This window comes from Arachis hypogaea, chromosome 12 (assembly GCF_003086295.3).
Source record: "Arachis hypogaea cultivar Tifrunner chromosome 12, arahy.Tifrunner.gnm2.J5K5, whole genome shotgun sequence".
Classification (NCBI taxonomy): domain Eukaryota; kingdom Viridiplantae; phylum Streptophyta; class Magnoliopsida; order Fabales; family Fabaceae; genus Arachis; species Arachis hypogaea.
Window position 1 is genome coordinate 24,806,354 of NC_092047.1, and position 23,118 is coordinate 24,829,471.

The window sequence follows — 23,118 nt, forward strand, 5'->3', positions numbered from 1 at the left end:
CCCAAGACGTTAGGGACGAAAACAGTACTTAACCCTTAAATTATATTAGGATTAGAATTTATATAATTGAAAAAATGGATTAAATTGATGGATTTTCATAAATATATGTTCAGTATCTAATTGAATATGCTAGGTATCATGTATGTTGTCAGTTAAGTTTTATATCATCAATCTTTGATAAAAATTATTAATTGAGTTACGAAAGGACAAAAATAATTAATTTTTAATCTTTGAAAAATTAATTTAATTGATATAATTTTTTTAAAGACGAATTTGAAGAAGCACTCATTTTTTAGGGACTAATTTGACTATTGAATATTGATTCAATTAAAAAAAGGTTTAATTATTCTATTGATCCCTATACTTTCACCAAATTTTTAATTAGGTCCCTATACTTTTTTTCCTTTCAATTGGGTCCCTACACTGCTTTAATTTTGTAATTAAGTCCTTCCTAGTGTAAAAAATATTAGAGTTAACTGAACATTTCTTCGCAAATTGAAGGTATTTATAATTAAAAACTTAATTAAATCTTTGACCGCATGTATTTTGGTAAAAATATTATGTTAACTTTAACATTTTTAACATGAAAAGGATGTAATTACAAAATTAAAAGTAGTGTAGGGACCCAATTGAAAGGAAAAAAAGTATAGGGACCTAATTAAAAATTTGGTGAAACTATAGGGACCAACAGAATAATTAAACCTTAAAAAAATAGGTCTTAAGAAACTTATTAATGGTAAATTGGTGGTTTGTAGGAAGAAACAAATATGTATACATAAAACTTTGAGTATGTAAATAATGAGAGAAAAATATATTTATCAGAAGAAAATAAATAAAACATACTTTTAAAAAAAATCGATTATTTTCTATAAATATATATAAATTTATTTTTTAATAATTTAATATTAAAAATTATAATTAATAATTAAATCCCCAAATAGTGTGTTCTAGAATAATTTTTCTTAAAAAATCTACTTTAGACAAAAACTCCACTCTAGATAAGAGAAAGAATAATATTATGATGAAAAAGATTTAAAAAAAAATTGTTATTCTTATAATAAAATATTAAAAATATAAAAAGTTTTGAGCGTCAGTAATTTTTATTATTTTTTGTCATTATTTGACCAACAAAAATATTACATTATTTTTAATAAATAAATTTTATTAATTTATGTGTGTAATTTGAAATTATGAATAATATAAGTGCATACTATATTGATTATGTGTACAAATTCTAATAAATATAAGTACAAATTATATATGTTTCTTATATGTAAAACTTTTATAAATATAAGTATAATTTATTACTGGCCAAGTATTGACGAAAGATAATAATATTTGCCGATGATGTCCAAAAATTTTGAACCAATATTGTTCAAAATGAACACTCCTAGTTACAACTATAGTTCTGGAAACCAAATTGGATCACTCGGTTCACTCGGTCTAATCGCAAATTGAACATCAATACAATTCGATCAACATAAAAAAATTACTGTCTTTGGAACCGACTAAAAATTGATGAACCGGCCGATTTTTGACCGGTCAAACCGAATTGAGATTCGGCCAATTCTCATGAAATCACTTTGTGCTGCTAAAAAAAGAACGTGCCAGATTCTCCTAGGTTCTCAACAAGGTTCTAAAAATCGATTTGAATTGTTCGGTCGAACCAGTCAAATTGTGAACCATTGCAAAAAAGAATCGGTCAGATGCCAAAATCGCAATTTTAAAAACCACTAACTGGCCGGGAATCGGTTGGTCGAACCGAACCCTGATCTGGCCGGTTTTTTGAATTAGGAAGCAAACGCCATCGTTTTGGTTGTGCTGAATCCTAACTCCACTACTCCACTCCAGTCCAGCCCTAACTCCAGAGTCCAGTCTCCAGGAACGCTCTCTGCCTCTCTCACACTCAGTCCTGAGCTCCTCTCATCGAGCTCCTGGTCCTCCCTCACTCCCGTCCAGCCACCGCCGGCTCCCTCACTTCCCCTCCATCGCGCAGCCACCGTGCAAACGTGCAAGCCTCCGTCGCGCAGGCATGGTCCCGCCGGTGCTAGCTCTGTTCCACCGCAGCCACTGCCCCGTTCGAAGGTGCTCCTCTTCTCGGTGTCTTCCTCTTGCGTGCTCTGTTCAAGGCTTCTAGGTTCTAGCTTTTAGGTAATTTTTTTAATTATAATTGAATAATTTTTCGTTACTGTGAAGTTCTGTGAACTGTGATTTTTGATTTTTCTGTGAAGTGTGAACTGAACTGTGATCTGTGAACTTTGTTGAATAATTATGAATAATTATTGTTAGTTAAGCTGTGAACTTTGTTGTTGTTACTTGTTACTGGGTTGAATAATTATTGAACAATTTTGACTGTTGAGATTGTTGGGTTGGAGTGGTTTGCCGTGGGTTCTTGTGAACCTGTGATTGATGACTCTGTCGTTGCTCATTGCTCACTGCTTCTTGCTTAAATTGAAAATCTTGTTAATCTTGTTAATTAAATTGAGGATTGATGACTCTGTCACTGCTCATTGCTCATCCATTTAGAGATTTTCATTTTTATCTATTTCTTTTACATGAGAGAAGAATTTTATTAAGATGAAGAGAAAAGAAAACGGAGAAAGAGATGACAGAACCCACTTCACAAAAAATCAAGAAAGAAATCATATTGGTCATATGATCTACACAATCCATGTATTTTCATGTGTTCAGAATATCTAAGCTGTGAATTTATCTTGTTACCAGGCCCAACATAGATGCTAATAGAAAACTGTTACTAAACTATGAATTCTTTGTCAAATGGTTGATATTTTTTGGGTTGGTGACCATGATAGGAAATACAGGGAAGCTTAGGACTAAAAATGGGTAAGTTGTATTTTTTGACCCATTTTTTTCTTTGGAACTCAATTTGGGTTCCCAACTGTATCAATTGCACAGCCTCCCTGAGATAATATAATGGTCAAACAACAAAATGTGTTTTTATTTTTTGGTTTTTATTTGGTAACAATTGTAATTGGGAACTTTCATAGATACTTTCTCATGTTTTTAGATTGGGAGATTGCAGACTCGACACTGCAGTTTTGGTAATGCTGTTTTCAGCAAGCTTCCAATTTGTTTATGTAATACCTGTCTCTACTTGTCAATTGTTGTACATATGAATGTGTAATATATGTTGATTGTCTCTCTACTCTCTCTTCCTTTTCACCTCTTGTTGATTGTGGTAGAGTTGCTTGCCTATGTTTATTTACTAAAGTATTTGTATTCTGATAAGATCATATAGCTTTGGTTGATGACATTTCATGTAGTATTTTAAATTTGGAAGATATTTTAAAATTTATATTAGACTATAATTATATTTTAGAATGTTTATTTATAATTTATCTATTATTTTATTCTAAAACGGTTTTTTCGGTTGAACCACGGTTGGACTGGTGAGACCGGTAAACCAGTGAACCAGTGACTAGAACGGTTCGATGACCGGTCCGTTTCTCAGAACCTTGGTTCTCAGTCCTCACCTCAAGCCCTGAACGCCTCCCATTCCTCTACACTGCAGTTCCTCACCCCCAGAACAGTCACAGAAGTCTCCCCACCCCCGCAAGGAGTGAGAATCAGCGCTGCCAGTTGTTGCGCTCAAACCCTAGCCTCCATAGTTGCCGTCGTTCTTCTCACCGCCGCCGTCCCGCCATTCTTCGCCAGCTTCTTTTCTTCGCGCGTCGTCAGCTTCTTCGCCTAGTCCAGCACGCCTTGTCGTCTGCCGCCAGGTCCAGTTCGTCGCATCGCCAGTTTCTTTGCCTGGTCCAGTTTTGTCATCCGTTGCGTCGCTAGGTCCAGCTTCGTCGTCCATCGTGTGCTCCTCGTTGCCGCCAGCTTCTCCGCGTCACATTCTTGCTCCTTCTCCTTCATACTCTGCTCGTTTGAAGACCACCGAAGGTTAGTTAATTTTTCTTGCTTACATTTTTTGTTTTTAATCTGTTCTTCATAAAAATGTGATTTGGTTAATTAATTAATTTAGTTTTTATTAAAATTGATTATCTCAATTAAATTATATGACTTTTTGAGTTTCTGGGCAGTTTCCCACTTTGCTCCTCGCACTACCTTGCGACCTCGCCTCCTACTTTTTCGATCCTGTCTCAGTCTTGCTGACGCTCTGCTCTCTCCAGTGCTGGTGTATTCTTCGTTGGCCTGTTTTCCCCCCTCTGGTGACTCACTTGCCGTCCTGTGTTATCTGTTTTCGCCTCTCCTCCGCTTCTGCATTCTATCTGATCTCCACGCTTCTGTTCCCCCGCCGGCGCTTCCTCTGAGCTCTGCTGTGCTGCTCCACCCCTTCTGCTAGTGAATAGTTTTATATTAAAGGTTATGTAAATATGAGAGGAAGTGGGATTCCCATCTCTGCAGTGTGCAATTACTTCTCAACCCTTCACAGCAGCAAACAACATTCGTTTCAGTAACCACAGTTTTCAAGTAAGCACACTTTTCATTTCAACAGTAGTTCTCACCACAATCAACCTTTTAGTATTTTCCGCTTCCTTTCTCCGTGGATTAACAATGACTCCAAAACCCTTCCTTAACCCTTCACCAATCTTTTCATTTCGCACCTTCCATGCTCCTTCAGCTTCAATAGAATCACAGTTAAGGTTTCTTATTGAGAAATCCAACCCTCACTCACTTTCTGAAGCCATTTCCCTCTTCCACCGTGCCGTTGATTCCGGTTCGGTGCCGAATGAATCCGCTTGCAACACCCTCATCGATAACCTGCGGAAGCAGAAGCTCTATGACTCAGTCGTGTTGGTTTATAGTGCGATGGTCCGTGTCTCTGTTCTGCCAAGGTTCACTTCCTACAGTGCTTTGATTGAGAGTTTTGTCAATTCCCAGAAGCCGAATTTTGCTTTCGCCGTAGTGGGGATGATAATCAAGCGTGGTTTTGGGGTCAATGTGTATAATATGAACCTTGTGTTGAAAGGATTTGTTAAGAACGGTGATTGTGAGAAGGCCATGTGCTTGTTTCATGAGATGAAGAGGAATTATGTGTGCCCTGATAGAGTTAGTTACAATACCCTATTGAATGGGTTGTGTAAAGCAAAGAAATTGGTGGAGGCTAGGGCATTTTTTCGGGTGATGAAGGGTGCGGAAGAGGAATGCCAGCCGAATTCAGTTACCTTTGGTGCTTTGATTGATGGCCTTTGTAAGAATGGTGAAGTTGATGAGGGTTTTAATTTGATGGAGGAGATGGGGAAGGAAGGTTTGGATGCTGATGTTTTTGTATATAATTCTCTAATTGGTGGATTTTGTAACAAAGGTGACATTGGGAGGGGTAAGGAACTCCTTGATGAGATGTTGAGAAAGGGGACTTCGCCGAACGTGGTTACCTATAGCTGTTTGATGCATGCCCTTTGCAAGAATGGGCAGTGGCAAGAAGCTTCGAAGATGCTGAATGATATGGTGTCTCGTGGAATCCAGCTTGATGTTGTTGCTTATACAGTTGTCATTGATGGGCTTTCCAAGAACGGGAGGGTGTCTGATGCGATGAGAGTGTTGGATTTGATGATGCAAAAGGGGGAAGAAGCAAGTGCTGTAACTTACAATGTCATGATATGTGGACTTTGTAAGGAAGGTCGGTTAGATGATGCACTCAAGATTATTGAAATGATGGCGGATAAGGGGAAGAAACCTGACACAGTTACCTACAACACATTGTTGCAGGGACTATTTAGAGTTGGGAAAATTGAACAAGCAGTGCACCTTTGCAAGTGGTTATTGAATAAGAAATCTCATATTAAGCCTGATGTCTTCACGTATAATCTTGCAATTCAGGGACTTTGCAAATCAGGATGTCTTGGTGATGCTGCAAGTATCTATAATACAATGATTCGAAGGGGGGTAGCGGGTAATGTAGTAACTTATAATTCCTTGATTGGTGGTTATCTAAATGCTGGAAAACTTGTTAAGGCACTAGAACTTTGGAAATGTGTAATCGACTTAGGAATTTCCCCCAATGCATTGACTTATAGTGTCATGATTAATGGTTTGTGCAAAATACAGATGCTTAGTATTGCAAAAGGACTTCTCAATAAAAAATTAGCTCATGGAATTAGACCCTCGGTGACTGATTATAATGCTGTAATGGCTGCATTGTGCAAGGAAAGTAGTTTGGATCAGGCAAAGAGATTATTTCAAGAAATCAGGAATGTGAATCAATGTCCGGATGTTTCATCCTTTAATATTATAATTGATGGAACTCTCAAAGCAGGAGACTTTCAATATGCAAAGGAATTGCTATCCGATATGGTTAAGATGGATTTGGTTCCTGATTCCATCACCTTTTCAATATTGATTAACAGGTTCGCAAGACTCGAGCAGTTGGATGTTGTCAAGTCACTCTACGAGAGAATGATTGCTTTTGGCCATGTACCGGACGCGATTGTATTTGATACATTGCTAAAGGGTTATAGTTTAACGGGAGAGACAGAAAACATCATTCCATTGCTTCATCAAATGGCTGATAAGGGTGTTGTTCTGGACTCGAAATTAACTTCTACCATCTTAAATTGTCTTTGTAACATGTCAAAAGATTTTGATATTAAAAGCATTCTTCCGAAGTTTTCTCAACCTACATCGAAAGAAACAAGCATTCCATGCAATGAATTCTTGAAAAAACTTCATAAGATTCATCCAGAGTTACAATTATTTGTTTCATGATAAGTATTTTTATGAAGAATGAGATGATGATACTAATAAGTTCTGTACTGTCTTTCATTATTTTAATCAAGTACTTTTCTTTCTCAGGTTAATTAATCTATTTTGTTGGTTAGGTTTGGTTTCATTTCAGATTTCTGTATGACTTACACTATAATACCTTTTTGAATCTCTAATTTTGGTTAGGTAAGAAACTTGTATGCTTCCTGCTTAGATGTGGGTTGCTTTCCCATTGAATAATACATTGGTATTTGAATAGTACATATTTCTGTTAATCATGTGAATATTCTGTCATATGTATGTGACATTCAAAGACAACTTTTTGTCTTAGATGGATGAACATTTGAATGATGTAAATGCAAATATAGATAGTGAGAAATATCAACCAAAGTTGATCCACATTCTATTATTTTAACAAACAATGACTTGATAGACATGAAATTTCTGGAACATGCAGAATGATTTGGATAAGAGTTGAATGCTAGGTAATAATTGCATTGCATGATAGCATTGGAATGTGTTTAACACCTTTACTGAGATACTACGTCATAATATTTAGCTTATATCGTTTCTTTTCATTTTTTAATCAAAAAATGATATAGCTTATATTAGTTATCTTTTGGAGCAATGGCTTTTTCATTTGTCCCCATAATTCCCTTCACTCTAAAATGTAAGAAAGATTCCTAGTTTAAATTCTTCAATTCTTGTACTGTGTTCCAAATATATGTATGCCTTGTGGGTTTGTGTATGAGCTATATGTAATTTCATGTTTTTTTTTCTACCTTGCTTTTCCATTGTTGCTATTTCAAATGGCAGGAAAGCATCAATTTTGAAGTCCGGAATCACAAATTGATTCATTTCTAGATAAAGAATATGACAGTTATTAGGGATGATGATGAGTGTTTGCACTAGTATCTGGTGGTACAAGTAGTCAATCATTGCTAACCCCAAGTCCATTAATCTTGGGAATTGAAACCTCATTTGACTATGATTTACAAGGACAAGCTGATTCATTATGCTAGTTTTACTATGGTGCAGTTGGGCAGGTATGTACTGTACTTTTGAAATGTGCTAAATTTCTTTCACTTCTTTTACTGTAATTCCGTTTTAATATTATGCTTTTATTTTAATCTCTGTTTCAAAAACACACTCTTGTGGGAATAACTTAGATGTTAATTGACATGATTATGATGTTTTGATGTTGTCTTCTATGTTAACTGTTTTTAATGTCCTTACAACTTACAAGCTCTACTTTCAGTGTTCACGAAAAATTCCAAAAAGAAAAGGAAAAGAGTGAAGCAGAGGAGTCACACTCACACTCGTAGGCTTTTGAGACGACGCCCTTCCCTTCTTCAATGTCTCAGTCGGTTGTTGTCGCTAGAGAAGAGCAGTGGCTGGTTTGATCTTTTTGTGTGCAGGGTTCCATCCAGAAGAATGGAGGGTGCGAAACGGTTACAAGGAAACTCATTCTCGGTTTTCAGTGAAGGCATCCGCTTGGTTCTGTTCCGTTGGTCTATTTTTCTTGATGCTGTCAAGAACGATATATTGACAGAGCGACTTTATATTGATTTCGCTCAATGTAGTGGTTGAGGGTTGCAGCCGCAGCATTGAATAGGTGTCTTTCTGTCTTTGTTGGATTATTACATGAGAATTGTTGGGCCAATACCTTTATTAATATTAGCCAACACTTTGAGCCAATACCTTATTTAAGGTTTAAAGATTAGTTTAATATTTAGAGTTCAGAGTTTAGAATTTAGAGTTTAGCCAATACCGTATTCTTTGGATATTACGGATAAAAATACCTTTGTTAGCCAAGTGTTTAGCTAAAAATGATAAATTTTATTGGTTATGTAGAATTGCTATTAATACATATTATTTGTTGTTGAATTCGGCTCATGTTGCTTGTTTGCCATAATTTAAGGGTTAAATGTAGATATTATTTTTAGTTTACCATAGTGTGAAAGTAAGGGTGCGTTTGGTTTGCGTTTTCATTTTCTGTTTTCATTTTCAGTGCTTTTTGTTTTCTGGATTTTGCGAAGGAAAAAGTGAAAATAGGAGGTAAAAACAGAAAACAGGATTTTATTGTTTTCACTGTATTCACTTTTTCCTTCACATAGATGTGGACATTCCAAAATCCGAATCAAACGTGAATACAGGTGAATACAGGTAACATGCCGGTTGATGATGGGCCTCTCAAAAAGGATGCAGATGAAACAGAGAATTGATGGGTTGTGGTTTCAAAGAAAAAAAAAGGGTTAAAAAATAATAGATTAAGAATAGTTTAAATTTTCCTTAGGATTGTGCGATCCTCCTCTGGTTTCTTGTGCTTTTTGTTGTATTACATCTTTTCCGTCAAAGCATGTTACTATGCAATGAATTTTTGTTTGCTTATTTAAAGGAATCAATCATCTGAGCCTGAGGTCTTAAGAAATACTAAGAAGCACATATGTAAGATTTTAATAGTCCAATCTTACATTCCTAATGTTTTATATCCTTTAGTTTTAGCAATCATTATGCCAAAACATAAACTCAGTTCATTTTGAATACTTACCTTGAAAGCCCTGAATTATGTGTAATCCTCACTTCTACCTTCTCAGCAAGTATTTGACTTTTTGCTTGCATGCTAAGAAGTGTCTTGCCTCCTTCTTTCAAAGTAAAAAAGTATTTGACTATTGGAGCAGGCTGGACTTTCGGAATTATTCTCCACCCAAAAAGGGAATTGATTAGGGTTTTCCAATTTTAGGAAATAACTTTTTGAGGCATCTGTTCTTGTAGAGCGGAGTAACTTCAATGGAATTTTGAAGTTGGAGATGGTTCTTAAAATGATTTGGAATCCAAACTTTAGTGATATTAAAGACTAGTTTGAAGAAAGTCCTTAGGCTTTTCTTGATAACTGCTATTAGCTACTTTAATTGATTTGTTTGAGTTGATAATCTAGAAGCCAAGAATGCGAAGTCCTAAAACCTTCTCATTCCCTTGATTTGGCCAAGTAGTCCCTTTTGGCTAACCCTCAACTTAATTTGCTTCGTCTTAACAGTGGTGATTAGCATAGTTTTTTATATTTTTAGTATGAACCATAGAATATTAAATGATTTAGAGTTTAACTCTTTAGCAGCTTACAGTAATATAATGGTTCCAAATCTCTTTCGAGTGAATAAAAATAGAGAGTTTTGTAAATGTCAATATACACCTTAGAGATTGCTTTTGACGGACAAAAGTACAGCTTAAAGATTTATAAATATCAAATCCTTACTAATAACATGACACATTTGTCTATCAAAAATAATCTCTAAGGTGTATTTTACTAATCTTTGGTGTGTATTTTTATTCTTGTTGGTGTGTATTTCAAACTCTTATTTATATGTTTGTCCATTTACTCCTGCTGATTTCATTATTTTTTATGATTTTGAGGGTTTTTATTAGGCATTATGCATCAGTGGCAGATTTATTAAGGTAAATTAGTCAGTTAATCATAACTGTATCAGTTAGCTTTAGTCAATTGACTGAACCACACCCTGTGTGTATATATATATATATATATATAAATGTATGACTTCACAATTGAGGATTCAGAAATCAGAATCATTTTTCACATTACCTTGTGTTCATCTAACATGGTATTATAAGAGAGAAAATTAAAACTTGATACCTTTATTTGCCATTATTCTTTTTTCACCAATTAGTCATTTGAGCGTTATAAAATGAGACACACCATCATATTTAGTGTTATAGACATGCACGACATCTTGTTGAGAGACACTAAATTAGTGTTTTTATGTCCGCTCTGAAAGGAGAGATACAGAAAGGAGATTCGTTAACTTTTTTTTCTTCTATAATTACTCCTTTTAACTTTCATATTGACAAAATTGATAATATGATTTTTTTTATCCAAATTTTCAAATCCGAAAGCTCTCGACCTTTCTCCCTTTCTTGCCCTCCTCCAGCCAGTGCCTGCTTCTGCTATTGACCACGTAATCAAATTAGTAAAATCAAATTAGTCTATTACTCTATTTGCTAATTAGACTATGATATATTGCAAAATAATGATATCATGTGTCATCCACTAACTGATGAAAGGACTAGTCTTAATTTTAGTCAACTATTTTTTGGAGACTAATATGAGACATTTGATCTTTTAAGAGCTAAATTAAGCCCATTAGGCCATTGCACACGCACAATTTATCTATCTATTGATTTTTTTATTTTTATTATATAAAAATTGATACTAACTTTTTGTACATTAAATTTAACCTGTTTCTTTTTCTAACGATGTCACATCATCAAGTTTCGTTACTTGACAAAACTTAAAAATTAACCATCAATTTTTAGTAAAATATTTTAAAAAAATAAAAATTAAAACCATAACTCCCATAATTAATTAATTTATTACATATTATTATTCAATTGAAATATAAAATATTAATTAAATATAATAAATATCTATATTAAAAGTGTCATAATAACAATAATATTATCCTAACAAATTTTAAGTTATAAATTCAAATTTTGTACTATTTATTTAAGGGTTAATACTTAAATTCGTCCCTGAAAGATCACACGATCTTTATTTTCGTCATCGAATGATTTTTTTTAATCAAATTAGTCCCTAAAAGATAAAATGTAAGTCAAATTAGTCATTTCGTTAGTTGGATGATGACGTGTCGCGTTAAGTGACACGTGGCAGGTCAGTGACACGTGGCACGTCACGTGACAGGTCAGTGACACATGGCATACCACGTGGCACTTGACATGTAAAAAAGTTTTTTATAGTCAAAATTGTCTTTGAAAGTCCAGACGTAAGTCATTTTCATTCCTCAAATTTTAAAAATTAGTCAAACTAGTCCTTATATAATTTTTTTATTTTTCTTCATAATATTAAATTTGAAATATTTTTTGATACTACTAATTTTAATAGAAATGTAATTGACAAACAAAACATTAGTAATTGTATCTTTTCTTCTTAAAAATTTTTTCAATAAAATTATCTCTCTTCTTTAATTCTTCTCAAAATCTCTCTTATTCTTTTCTATTCTAAAATCTTTTTCTTGCATTTACTAAAATATTGAAAATTTGTTGCTTTATTATTATTATTATTATTATTATTATTATTATTATTATTATTATTATAAACGAATTACTTCTTAAGCGTAATATGTGCAAAGATCATAATAAATTTTTGTGTGTTTCATATGCTTGAGATAGATTATATAATTTTTTTTTTAATTTCATGAATCAATGAGATAAAATGAAATAGGAAGCATTATACCTATGCATAACACAGGCTACTCCGCCCTAATACATTATATAAATAGATATGTTTCGTATTAAAATAAAATTTCTTTTGTTTTAAATAAAATATTTAAAAAATTATATTAAAATATTAAGATTCAAAAAGTGATTCCATAAATCAGTTTTTCAATTATTGAGTTTTACTATATAAATTAAACAATAATAAAAATTTGAGTAAAGTATCATTTTTGTCCCTAACGTTTGGGGTAAGTCCCAAAGTTGTTCCTAAAGTTTCAATCGTCCTATTTAAGTCCCCTAACGTTTCAAAATTGGCTCAATGTTGTCCTGCCATTAGGGATCCGTTAACAGAATTGACGGCAGGACAAAATTGAGACGATTTTAAAACGTTAGGGACTTAAATAGAACGAAAACGTTATGGACAAAAACGATACATAGAAATAAATTTTAGTTTTATCCGTTAATAATATCAATTTTTTACCGTACATAGTATTTAATTATTTTTTAATCACATCTAAATAAATTATCATTAATCACATTACTTTCGTTCTAAATAAAATTTTTATATTTTTATATTAACTTATAACTTTGAGTGTAAAATTATAATATAAAAATATAAAAAAAATTATTTAGAATGAAAGTAATGTGATTAAGTGTAATTTACTTAGATGTGATTAAAAAATAATTGATTATATACAGTAAAAAATTGATATTATTGACGGATAAAACTAAAATTTATTTCTATGTATTGTTTTTGTCCCTAACATTTTTGTCCTATTTAAGTCCCTAACGTTTTAAAATCGTCTCAATTTTGTCCTGCCGTCAATTCTGTTAATGGATCTCTAACGGCAGGACAACGTTGAGTCAATTTTGAAATATTAGTGACTTAAATAGGACGATTGAAACGTTAGGGACTTAGCCCAAACGTTGAGGACAAAAACGATACTTTACTCTAAAAATTATAATTTAAAAAAATTTAAAAAATTTAAAATTTTGAAATAATTACTATATTATTTAATAAAATTTAAAATATAAATTTTTAAATATATAATCAACAATAATTTGATAAACTCATTTAAATAAAAAAATTCAAATAAAAAATTACAATTTGAAAATGTAAAATTTTAAAATACAAATGACAAAATAATTTTATAAAAATTTAATTATTTTTATTATTTTATGTAAAGAGAATATTGTTTATTAAGGTTTAAAAAATAATATTAAAATTAGTAGTATCAAAAAATATTATAAATTTAATATTATAAAAAATTATATAGGGACTAGTTTGACTAATTTTAAAAATTTGAGGGATGAAAATGACTTACGTCTGGACTTTCAAGGACTATTTTGACTATAAAAAACTTTTTTACATGTCAAGTGACACGTGGCATGTGTGTGTGTGTGTGTGTCACTGACCTGCCACGTGGCATGCCACGCGACACATCATCATCCAACTGACAGAATGACTAATTTGACTTACATTTTATCTTTCAGGGACTAATTTGATTAAAAAAATCATTCGGGGACGAAAATGAATATCGCATGATCTTTCAGGGACTAATTTGAGTATCAACCCATTTATTTAACCTACTTATATATCATGAGTAAATAGTCAAATTGGTCCCTGAAAGATAGCTCGATCTTCAAACGAGTCTCCGTAAGAAAAAGATAATAAAATTTGTCCCCGAAAAATTTAAAATTGGTAACGTTAGTCCTTCCGTCAAATGTTTGAGTAACGGCGTGAACATATGCTGACCAGGCCGTTAGTATGACACGTCAGCGAAGGCTGAAACAGCGTTGTTTTCGTTGCTCCCCGTTACAACGCTTGGGTTTTCATCAGAACCCCTGCAGTCCCTTCGTCTTAGTTGTTTCCTCCAGGAAGACGAAGCATTGAACGGCGACGACCAGGCTTGACCGACGACGACAGTGTGCTGGAGTTGTTGGTGACCGGTTTGCGACCACGTTGGTCAACCAAAAAGGGCACTCCGTCGCCTTGCGTGAGAGGTAGGTTAGCTTTCTTTTCTTATTTTGTGAGAGTGATTGTGGTTTTATCTCCTGATCAATGTGGTTGTGTTATCGTTGGAAATCCATCTGATGAAAGAGAAAAGCAGAGTGAACTGATTGGCCTACTTTGTGGTTGCTTGCAAGTAATTATTCAGAAGCTAGGGTCTTCAAAGCCCACCAAATATGTCTTCCTGCAGTATGCTGATCAGATAATGGGGCTTTTCTACAGGGTTTTTGCTTGCAGAAACGCCACAGCACATGAAGAAGCCATGCTAGCCATTGGAGCCCTTGCCTATGCTATAGGCGCCGATTTTGCCAAATACATGCCTGAATTTTACAGGTTTCTGGAGATGGACCTTCAGAATTTTGAGGATTATCAATTTTGTGCCGTCACTGTTGGTGTGGTGGGGGCTTGTGCAGGGCATTGGAAGATAAAATACTGCCTTACTGTGATGGGATTATGACACAACTTCTGAAGAATTTGTCAAGTGATAATTTGCACCGTTCTGTGAAGCCCCCATTGTTCTCTTGCATTGGTGATATAGCTCTTGCAATAGGAGAAAACTTTAATAAATACTTGATGTATGCAATGAACACACTGCAGCTTGCCTTAGAGATGTATGCCCACACATCAGGTTTTGATGATGAAAGGACGGAGTACATTAATTCTTTGAGAAATGGAATATTAGAGGCATATTCTGGGATTTTCCAAGGGTTCAAGAATTCATCAAAAACCCAGCTGTTGATTCCTTATGCACCTCACATCCTCCAATTCTTGGATAGCATATACATGGAAAAAGACATGTAAGAAAGTGAAAAATGTTACCTTGAGTGTTTTTGCTTTTTTTTTTTTTAATACAATAACCAGTTTTAATGGCTTTTGTTGCCTTCACTATGCAGGGATGAAGTGGTTATGAAAACAGCAATTGGAGTCCTTGGAGATCTGGCTGATACGCTAGGAAGCAATGCAGGTTCTTTAATTCAGCAGTCTTTGTCAAGCAAAGAATTTTTAGATGAATGTTTGACCTCAGAAGATCATTTGATTAAAGAATCTGCTGAGTGGGCCAAGTTGGCTATCAATCGTGCTATATCTGTTTGAGGTTCATCTGAGTTGCATATTCTTTTTCGTAAACTACCTGCATGCATTTAGGTGTCAAAATCGGTCTTGGGAGATTGCATGAGTCAAGTTGTCACCATGCTCAGACAACAGAAGGTATCAGTTTGAAACTCTTCAAGTTGTCACTAACACTTGCATCATCACCAATGCATCACTGACTTTTGCATGAGCACCATCGAGTCCAGTTTGGTCAAGAGGAAGAAGGTAGCAATGAGTTTGCAAATGCGGGTGTGGGTCTTCATGGGACACATAATTGGTTGCATGGCCGAGGGGAGGCGGTAACTGATCCATGATTGAAAAATTAAGATACCCTTTGATGCTGTGTCTGAAGTTGGTCTTATTAGAAGATAAACCCATTATAGCCTGACAATGGTTTTCCCATAAACTAGCCATGGGTTGTTAGAATGGTGGAATTCACAGGGTTGAACTGGTTTTCATCAACACCACCAAAGTGCCTTGTTTCAAAAGAATCTCTTCCTTTTTCTGACTTTTAACACTGTATCTAGTTTTTTTTTTTTTTCTTTAACATTGTCCCTTTGCACAACATCAGGGTACCAAATTGTCAAAATCCAACTCACTGTCTTCAGCCCACAAAAGCAAACTTGGTCGGAGTTCTTCCTCCGCCACTGCAGCGAAGAGCTCGAGGCATGGCTTCCGTGTGATTGCGACACTTGTCCACTGCGACCCCCACCTATGCTACCCATCATGCAACCGGTCATGAATTTTCGGCCTCTGCAGAATCAAGCTCAAGCTGCAGCAACAATGGCAATTTAAAACGAAGAGGGGATTAGGATTTACAGACCTAGGACTAATTTGACATACATATGGAAACATATCTTGTCACCAGCCACTCTGCGCCAAGCTGGCATGCTCATATGCCACAATGATAGCCACCTAAGCAACAGTTAACGGCGTCACTGACGGAATTGACGGAAATTTGACGGAAGGACTAACGTTACCAATTTTAAATTTTTCGGGGACAAATTTTATTATCTTTTTCTTACGGGGACTCGTTTGAAGAATGGGCTATCTTTCGGGGACCAATTTAGCTATTTACTCTATATATCATACATAAGACTTTTACCACTATCACTTCATTTCAAAATTTATAATTTGTCTATGAGAAATATTTACATCAACAAATGAAGAGAAACTTATTTACTTAAAAATGATTCTATTAGATGATTAGGTACAAAATAAAAATATTATTGTATTTTTAAAACAAATTTAGAGAAAAAAATACTTACTGTTTTTACTATTTATATTTTTTTCATTTTATAATACTTTACATATAATTATATTTTAAGATCATTATAATTATATTTATTTTTATATGCTATTTAAATCAAAGAATCAATTTTGATCATTTTTCAACACTATTTTGAGTTTGTATTACTTGAGAGTTGAGACATTGTCTAACAGAGTGAGTTAAAAAAAATATTAACATGTATTTTTACTTTATGCTATTTAAACTATTCTTATTAAAAACAACTTATTCAATATATATATATATACACAAAAAATTAAATATTCTAAAAAATTTTATTCTTATTATTATAGATGTTACTATATGCACTAGGAGCAGAAGAACAAATATAAAAAATCATAAAAGATACAAAAAAAAATAAAATTTTTGTGCTACAACATAAAAAATTGTTATAGATTCAAATTATAAAAATTTCTATCAAATTTTATCAAATTATACTTATCATAAAAAATTTCATTAAACTATAAATTACTAACTCAATAATTATTATAGATTCAAAATTAAATAAAAAATTTCATATCAAAATACTACAATAATTTTTGTGCTATTTGATAGAGAAACAAAAAAAATATTAGGCACAACTTCTTTAAATCTAATTACACTCTAAGATAGCAATGATATTCAAACACCATCTCAATTAAAAAATTTATACAAGCTCGCACTTATATTCGAAGTCAATGTAAATGATTTTATATTTAAAGAAGGCTCTCAATAATACAGGATTACTAAGATATTTGTCGGGCTTTTTTTTATATTTAAATTAAATAAATATAAAATTTATGAAAATACATAAAGTACAACATAATTACAAAAATACACTATTAGTCACATCTCAGTTATTAAGAGGGTATTTTAAAAATTGAACATATCTTAAATATCGAGACCCCAATCAGCATGAAAAGAGTTAAGTGGGGTTTCAAAATACATGCAAAGATAAAATATGAGTTTATCCAAGATATGCACGATGCGCAAATTGATAATTCAATATCTAAAATATGATCATTTTTTATTTCGGTGGTGTTTGATAGAATATGTGGATATAAGCTTAATCTGGTACTGATTATTGAATTGTTAAGAATTCATGGGGCACTAAATGGAGTGAAGGAGGGTACATAAGGATGAAAAAAAAAAACATATATGTTGGTCTTGGATTACGTGGAATTACCATGGTTGCTTCTTATCTCACTACATAACTATTTTCAGTGAATTAAAATTTTTCTAATGAGTATTTTAAGAGTACTTTGTAAAATTTTTAAAATATTTATTTAAAAAAAATATATTCAAATATATACTTTTAGAATATTTGTTAGTAAGATTTTTGTAATATTTATAATAATTGATCCGTTTTTGTTATTTTCTTTAAGTATTTATATATTTATAAATAAAAATTTTAAATTTTTATTTTAATTAATAAGTAAATTAAAAATTTTTTATAGAAATGAATTGTTATAAATATTATTTATGATTATTTTAAAAAAGTACTATATTTAATAAAATTATTGTCTCCTAAATATTATTGTATGATATCATTAAATTAATTTTATATTATATAGATACTATCTTACCATACCAACATAAAAGATGGCGTTATTAGATAAAGTATGTGCTTAGAGTGTAGCCAATTTATTTTTATAGTAGTTGATCAATGTATCAGTTTTGAAATCACTATGGGCAATACATCTAGTTACTGCAGTGCGGTGTATGCTAATCCGCATATACATCGGCGTAAAGAACTGTGGGGTGACTTGACAAGGATTGCTAATATGATCCACAGACCTTGGATTGTGTTAGGGGACTTTAATGATGTTTTGTTGCAGAGTGAAATTAGAGGGGGGCAATTTAGACTTGCCAGAGCAGAACAATTTGCAGAAACATTGGAGGATTGTGGGCTGTTTAATATGGGGGCTATTGGGAGAAGATTCACTTGGTACAGGAAGGTGAAAGGTGGGGTGCAGGTGGCCAAGAAGCTTGATAGAGCAGTCATCAACCAGGACTGGCGACTAATGTTTCCGGAGGCTTATACTGAGGTGCTGGCGCGCCTTCACTCTGATCATTGCCCATTATTCACTAGGTGCAAGATGGCAAAGAGGGCTACCAAAGGCTATCGTCCGTTCAGATTCCAGGCTGCGTGGATGACTCATCCTCTTTTTAGGAATGTTGTTGATACAGCTTGGAATAGAGGAGCTCCGGATGTAGTCAAATGTTTGTTGGAGGTTCAAAAAGATGCAACTAGCTTCAATAAAAAGGTTTTTGGCAATATTTTTGTTAAGAAAAGGGAGTTGGAGAGGCTTTTGAATGACGTTCAGATTACTCTGGAAAGTCGGGAGGATCAACAGCTTAGGATCAAAGAGCAATCTTTGCATCAGGAACTGAATGCTGTCCTTCTTCAAGAAGAGTTGTTGTGGTATCAAAAATCTAGAGAACAATGGGTGAGATGTGGAGACAGAAATACAAAATTTTTTCATCTGCAGACAGTTATCAGGAGAAAGAGGAACAAAATTCATGGGTTATTTTTGGAGGATGGGTCTTGGGCCACGGAGACTACGACTCTAGAAATGGCGGCAAATTCTTTCTTTCAAAAGCTCTTTTCTACAAGGGAGGATATTGACCTGGACGCCATGGGGCCTTTTCCTTGCCCGTCTCTTAGTACTAAGACTTGTCAAAAGTTAGTGGAACCGGTGACGTCTGAAGAGGTTAAAAGAGCTGTGATGACCATGAGTTCATTTAAAGCCCCAGGGCCAAATGGATTTCAAGCAATTTTCTACAAAGAGTTCTGGGACTCTCTTAGCAACGATGTGTGTAGACTGGTCAAGCGAGCCTTTGAGGGTGAGCCACTGAATGCGGCTATCTTTGATACTCTCATTGTTCTAATTCCTAAAGTGGAAGTTCCCTCTTCCTTACGGGAGTTTTGGCCTATTAGCTTATGTAATGTAATTTATAAAATTGTCACAAAGGTTCTAGTTAACAGGTTCAGACCTTTCCTATCGGAGATCATTGGTCCTTTGGAAGGAGGGTTCATTCCAGGAAGAGGAACCACAGAGAATATTATCATTGCTCAAGAGATTATGCACTTCATGAGGAACACCAAGTCTCGAAAAGGGACCATGGCATTCAAGATTGATTTGGAAAAAGCTTATGATAGGGTAGACTGGCGTTTTCTGGAAGCTACTTTGGTCCGGTTTGGGTTTCCAAAGGCTACCATTAATCTTATATTGAATTGTGTGACTTCCTCTTCGTTGGCAGTTTTGTGGAATGGGAACAGGCTCCAAAATTTCAATCCGAAGAGAGGGTTGAGGCAAGGAGATCCTATGTCTCCTTATCTATTTGTACTCTGTATGGAAATGCTTGCCTGCTTTATCTCTCATAGAGTTTCCCAAGGTTTGTGGAACCCAGTTGCGGTTTCTAGGAATGGACCACGACTCTCTCATTTGATGTTTGCAGATGATCTTTTGCTTTTCTGTAAGGCATCAAAAGCTCAAGTAATAGAGGTCATGCATTGTTTGGACTTGTTTTCTAGAGCGTCAGGTTTAAAGGTAAATCTTCATAAGTCAAAGGCCCAGTGTTCCAAGAGGATGTCGGAGAGGAGAAAAGAGGTTCTCTCAGGGGTCTCTAACATCCGGTTCTGCAATGATTTGGGTAAATACCTGGGAATTAACATCGGTCATGCCAGAGCTTCCAGGAAGACGGCTCAGGAGATTATTGAAAAAATTTCGAGAAAGCTCTCCAGTTGGAAAGGACGCCTACTGAATAAGGCAGGGAGGCTTTGTCTTGTTAAATCGGTTATGGCCTCTATCCCAGTTTATGAAATACAAATTTCTCTTCTCCCGAAGTATGCATGTAATAAAATTGATTCCTTGATGAGACAATTCTTGTGGAAAGGCCAAGCGACTGGAAAAGGGCTGCCTCTGGTCAGGTGGGAGGTCGCCATAACTCCTAAAAAGGCAGGAGGATTGGGTATTAGGGATACTTCCTGTGCTAACATGGCGCTTCTGGGAAAGTTGGTATGGGATTGTCTAAATAATAGTGAGAAGTTATGGGTGCAGGTTCTAAAGCATAAATATCTCAGGAATCAATCTGGTATGAACAGAAATAGTAGAAATTCTTCATCGGCTACCTGGAAGAACATTGTTAGTGCCTATGAGCATCTCAAGGAAGGGCTTCATTGGAATATTGGAGATGTCCACAAATCAGTTTGGTATGATGAGTGGACTCCTTTTGGTAAGCTTTGCAACCTTGTTCCTTATGTACATATTTCTGAATCAGATTTCATGGTGGCTGACTTGTGGAAAGGGGTGTCTTGGGAGGTTGATAGTCTTACCACGCCTATTCCGCATGAGATTAAGCAGTTTATTTGTGGTCTGAGATATCCTAGTTTGACTGAGTCGGAGCCACAGTGGGAGTGGTGGCCTGCAGCAACAAAAAAGTATAGTACAAGGGAGGGTTACAGATGGTTATTAAAGAAAACATTAAATTGGAATGCCAACAGTAATTGGAACTGGTTGTGGAACACAAACATTCCAGAGAAGTTCAAATTTACTATGTGGCTTAGCTTACATGATGCTCTACCAACTGAGACCTTTCGATTCAAGTGGCATTTAGCTTCTTCAGATATGTGTAAGAGATGTAACAAGGCGCAGGAGACTATGGAGCATTGCCTTAGAGACTGTGAACGATCAAAGGCAATCTGGTATATGTTGGATCCTAGTATCCTGGACTCGACGGCTGGTACTGCTCTTGAAGAGTGGTTTCGGAAGGCCTTGGCTAACAATGAGGCGTCCTTTGGTGCAGGGCTTTGGTGGGTATGGAGACATAGGTGCAATGACATATTCAACACTGACAACCCTTGGACAGACCATAAGGTTGTTGCCTTGGCCAGAATTACCGCCAAGGACTTACATGTTTACAGGAATCGAAGCAATGCCTTTAGGTCTCTCCGAAATTGCCTGTGTTGGGAACCACCGGTAGGCAATAGTTTTAAAGTTAATTGTGATGCAAGCTTGTATATGGATTCAAATTTAGCGGAATTTGGGTGTATTATTAGAGATTCTAAGGGAGATTGGATCTCGGGCTGCTCTGGAAGCATTCCCCCTTGGTCTATAATCAGATGTGAATTATTTGCTGCTTGGAGGGGGCTGGTTTTAGCTTGGGATTGCGGTTTGAGGGATATTATATGTGAAACAGATTGCCTTGACATTCTGCCTATCATGCATGAGCTTACAAGTGGGTATCCATCTGAAGTAACAGATTTGGTTCACAAGATTCAGGAGCTTTTATCTCGTCCTTGGCTTGTTCACGTTGAATGGGTGTCCCGAGAAGCAAATAGAGCTGCGGATTGGATGGCTAAATATGGTGCCAGGAGTAACTCTAATCATGTTATTTGGTCTGAGCCTGGTGTTGATCTCCAACGAATCATTCGCTCGGATTTAGAATAGTTTTTGCTTTGTTTCTTTCCTTGTTTAGTCACCAAAAAAATACGCCATGACTTAATTTAATAATGTCATTTTTTTTAAATTAACTTTGCACTACTTATAAATAAGGGTTAAATTCGATTTTGGTCCCTAATATAGGGGCTAAAAATTTGTTTCGTCCCTAAGTTTTATTTTTAAACAAAATCATCCCCGAAGTTCACAGTTGTATTAAAATGATCCGACGGACAATTATACCCCTGAGTTCGTTACTCTCTTTAACTGTTTGTTAATTAATAATAATAATAATAATATTAATAATAAAAGGGAACGTTGTGGGAGAGGGAGAAGAGGAAGGTGTTGGGTAGAAGGCTGTGAGGAAGAAAGCTGCGCTAGGTTTCGACTAAGTGGAGGAAGGGGACGGAAACGCCGATTGGATGGCTTCCCAGGGTTCAAGATCGGGCAGAATTCGAACACCTGTGAAGGAGATGGTATGTGGGCATGGGGAGAGGCCGATTCTGCGTACCTCAACGATGAAGGACAACCTAGGCCGACGATTTTGGGGTTGTGTCTACTATGAGGTATTTTGTTGGCCTTTAATTTGTGAGATTGAATTGTTCCATCTGGGTTTCCTTAATCTTATGAATTCTGGGTGGTGATAGGTTCAGGATGCCTGTGATTTCTTTAGGTGGGTAGACCCAGAAGCTGGAGGAGCGTTGCAGGGTTTTGAGATTGCAAGATGCAGGAAGAAAATTACAACCTTGAAGACAAGGTTGAAGGATGTCGAATGGAAGCTGAGGATTGTAGCTACTTTAGGGGTAGTTGGGTGGATTGAGTTTCTCTATTTGTTGCTGCATAATCCACACAATTTGAGGCAACCGTATGGAATGCATTCAATCAGGAGATGATTGGAACATTTGTAGGATTTTTGTGTGTTGTTTTGGTTATTTGATAGGATTACTGTTATTGTTACAATGATGTTATGTGATGTATCCCTTGTGAAGGTGTTTGAATGTATGAATAAAAGTGTTGTGCAAATTTTCAATCATGAAGCAGTGGAAATGTGTTGAAAACATGTAAAGAACATATATGTACACCAGGATAAAACACTAAGCAATGAACCTTAAAACACTGACAAAGTCATTCATAACAGCATCCATAAGCCAAAATGGCCAATTACAGACTTGTAGTTGTCACTTAAACAGAAAAACACAGACCAACATAGTTCATAAACAAACTTAAAACCAGTTAACCACATGGAACAAAATAACAAAATAACAAAATAACAAAATCACAAGATAACAATATAACATTGTTTGAGACATAATGAAACAGCATAACAGCCAAAACACATAACTAATCCTCTTTAAAGATTGCCCCATGCACTAGGAGGCAATTTTGCCATT

General features: G+C 34.9%; 3 protein-coding genes across 5 annotated transcripts; all 3 read left to right on the forward strand.

The window, feature by feature from the left end:
* The first annotated feature begins 1,763 nt into the window (after positions 1-1,763).
* On the forward strand, positions 1,764-8,559 carry LOC112727175 (uncharacterized). Of its 3 annotated transcripts, none has more exons than XM_072209069.1 (4): positions 1,764-2,151; positions 3,429-3,909; positions 4,050-7,718; positions 7,931-8,559. In XM_072209069.1, the coding sequence occupies exon 3, from the start codon at positions 4,525-4,527 to the stop codon at positions 6,673-6,675; it is 2,151 nt and encodes a 716-aa protein (XP_072065170.1). In that variant the 5' UTR covers positions 1,764-2,151; positions 3,429-3,909; positions 4,050-4,524; the 3' UTR covers positions 6,676-7,718; positions 7,931-8,559. The 3 variants fall into 3 exon arrangements, with proteins under 3 accessions (XP_072065170.1, XP_072065169.1, XP_072065171.1); XM_072209068.1 differs by having other exon boundaries at positions 1,840-2,151; positions 3,416-3,909; XM_072209070.1 differs by having other exon boundaries at positions 1,845-2,151; positions 3,533-3,909.
* A 5,454-nt stretch (positions 8,560-14,013) lies between these two features.
* Positions 14,014-15,570, forward strand: LOC112727176 (importin subunit beta-1-like). The gene is made up of 2 exons (XM_025776847.3): positions 14,014-14,727; positions 14,824-15,570. The coding sequence occupies exons 1-2, from the start codon at positions 14,384-14,386 to the stop codon at positions 15,020-15,022; spliced, it is 543 nt and encodes a 180-aa protein (XP_025632632.1). The 5' UTR covers positions 14,014-14,383; the 3' UTR covers positions 15,023-15,570.
* A 2,404-nt stretch (positions 15,571-17,974) lies between these two features.
* On the forward strand, positions 17,975-22,782 carry LOC140176670 (uncharacterized). The gene is made up of 5 exons (XM_072208205.1): positions 17,975-19,485; positions 19,551-19,602; positions 19,772-20,551; positions 22,375-22,592; positions 22,668-22,782. The coding sequence occupies exons 1-5, from the start codon at positions 17,975-17,977 to the stop codon at positions 22,780-22,782; spliced, it is 2,676 nt and encodes an 891-aa protein (XP_072064306.1).
* Positions 22,783-23,118: the final 336 nt, after the last annotated feature.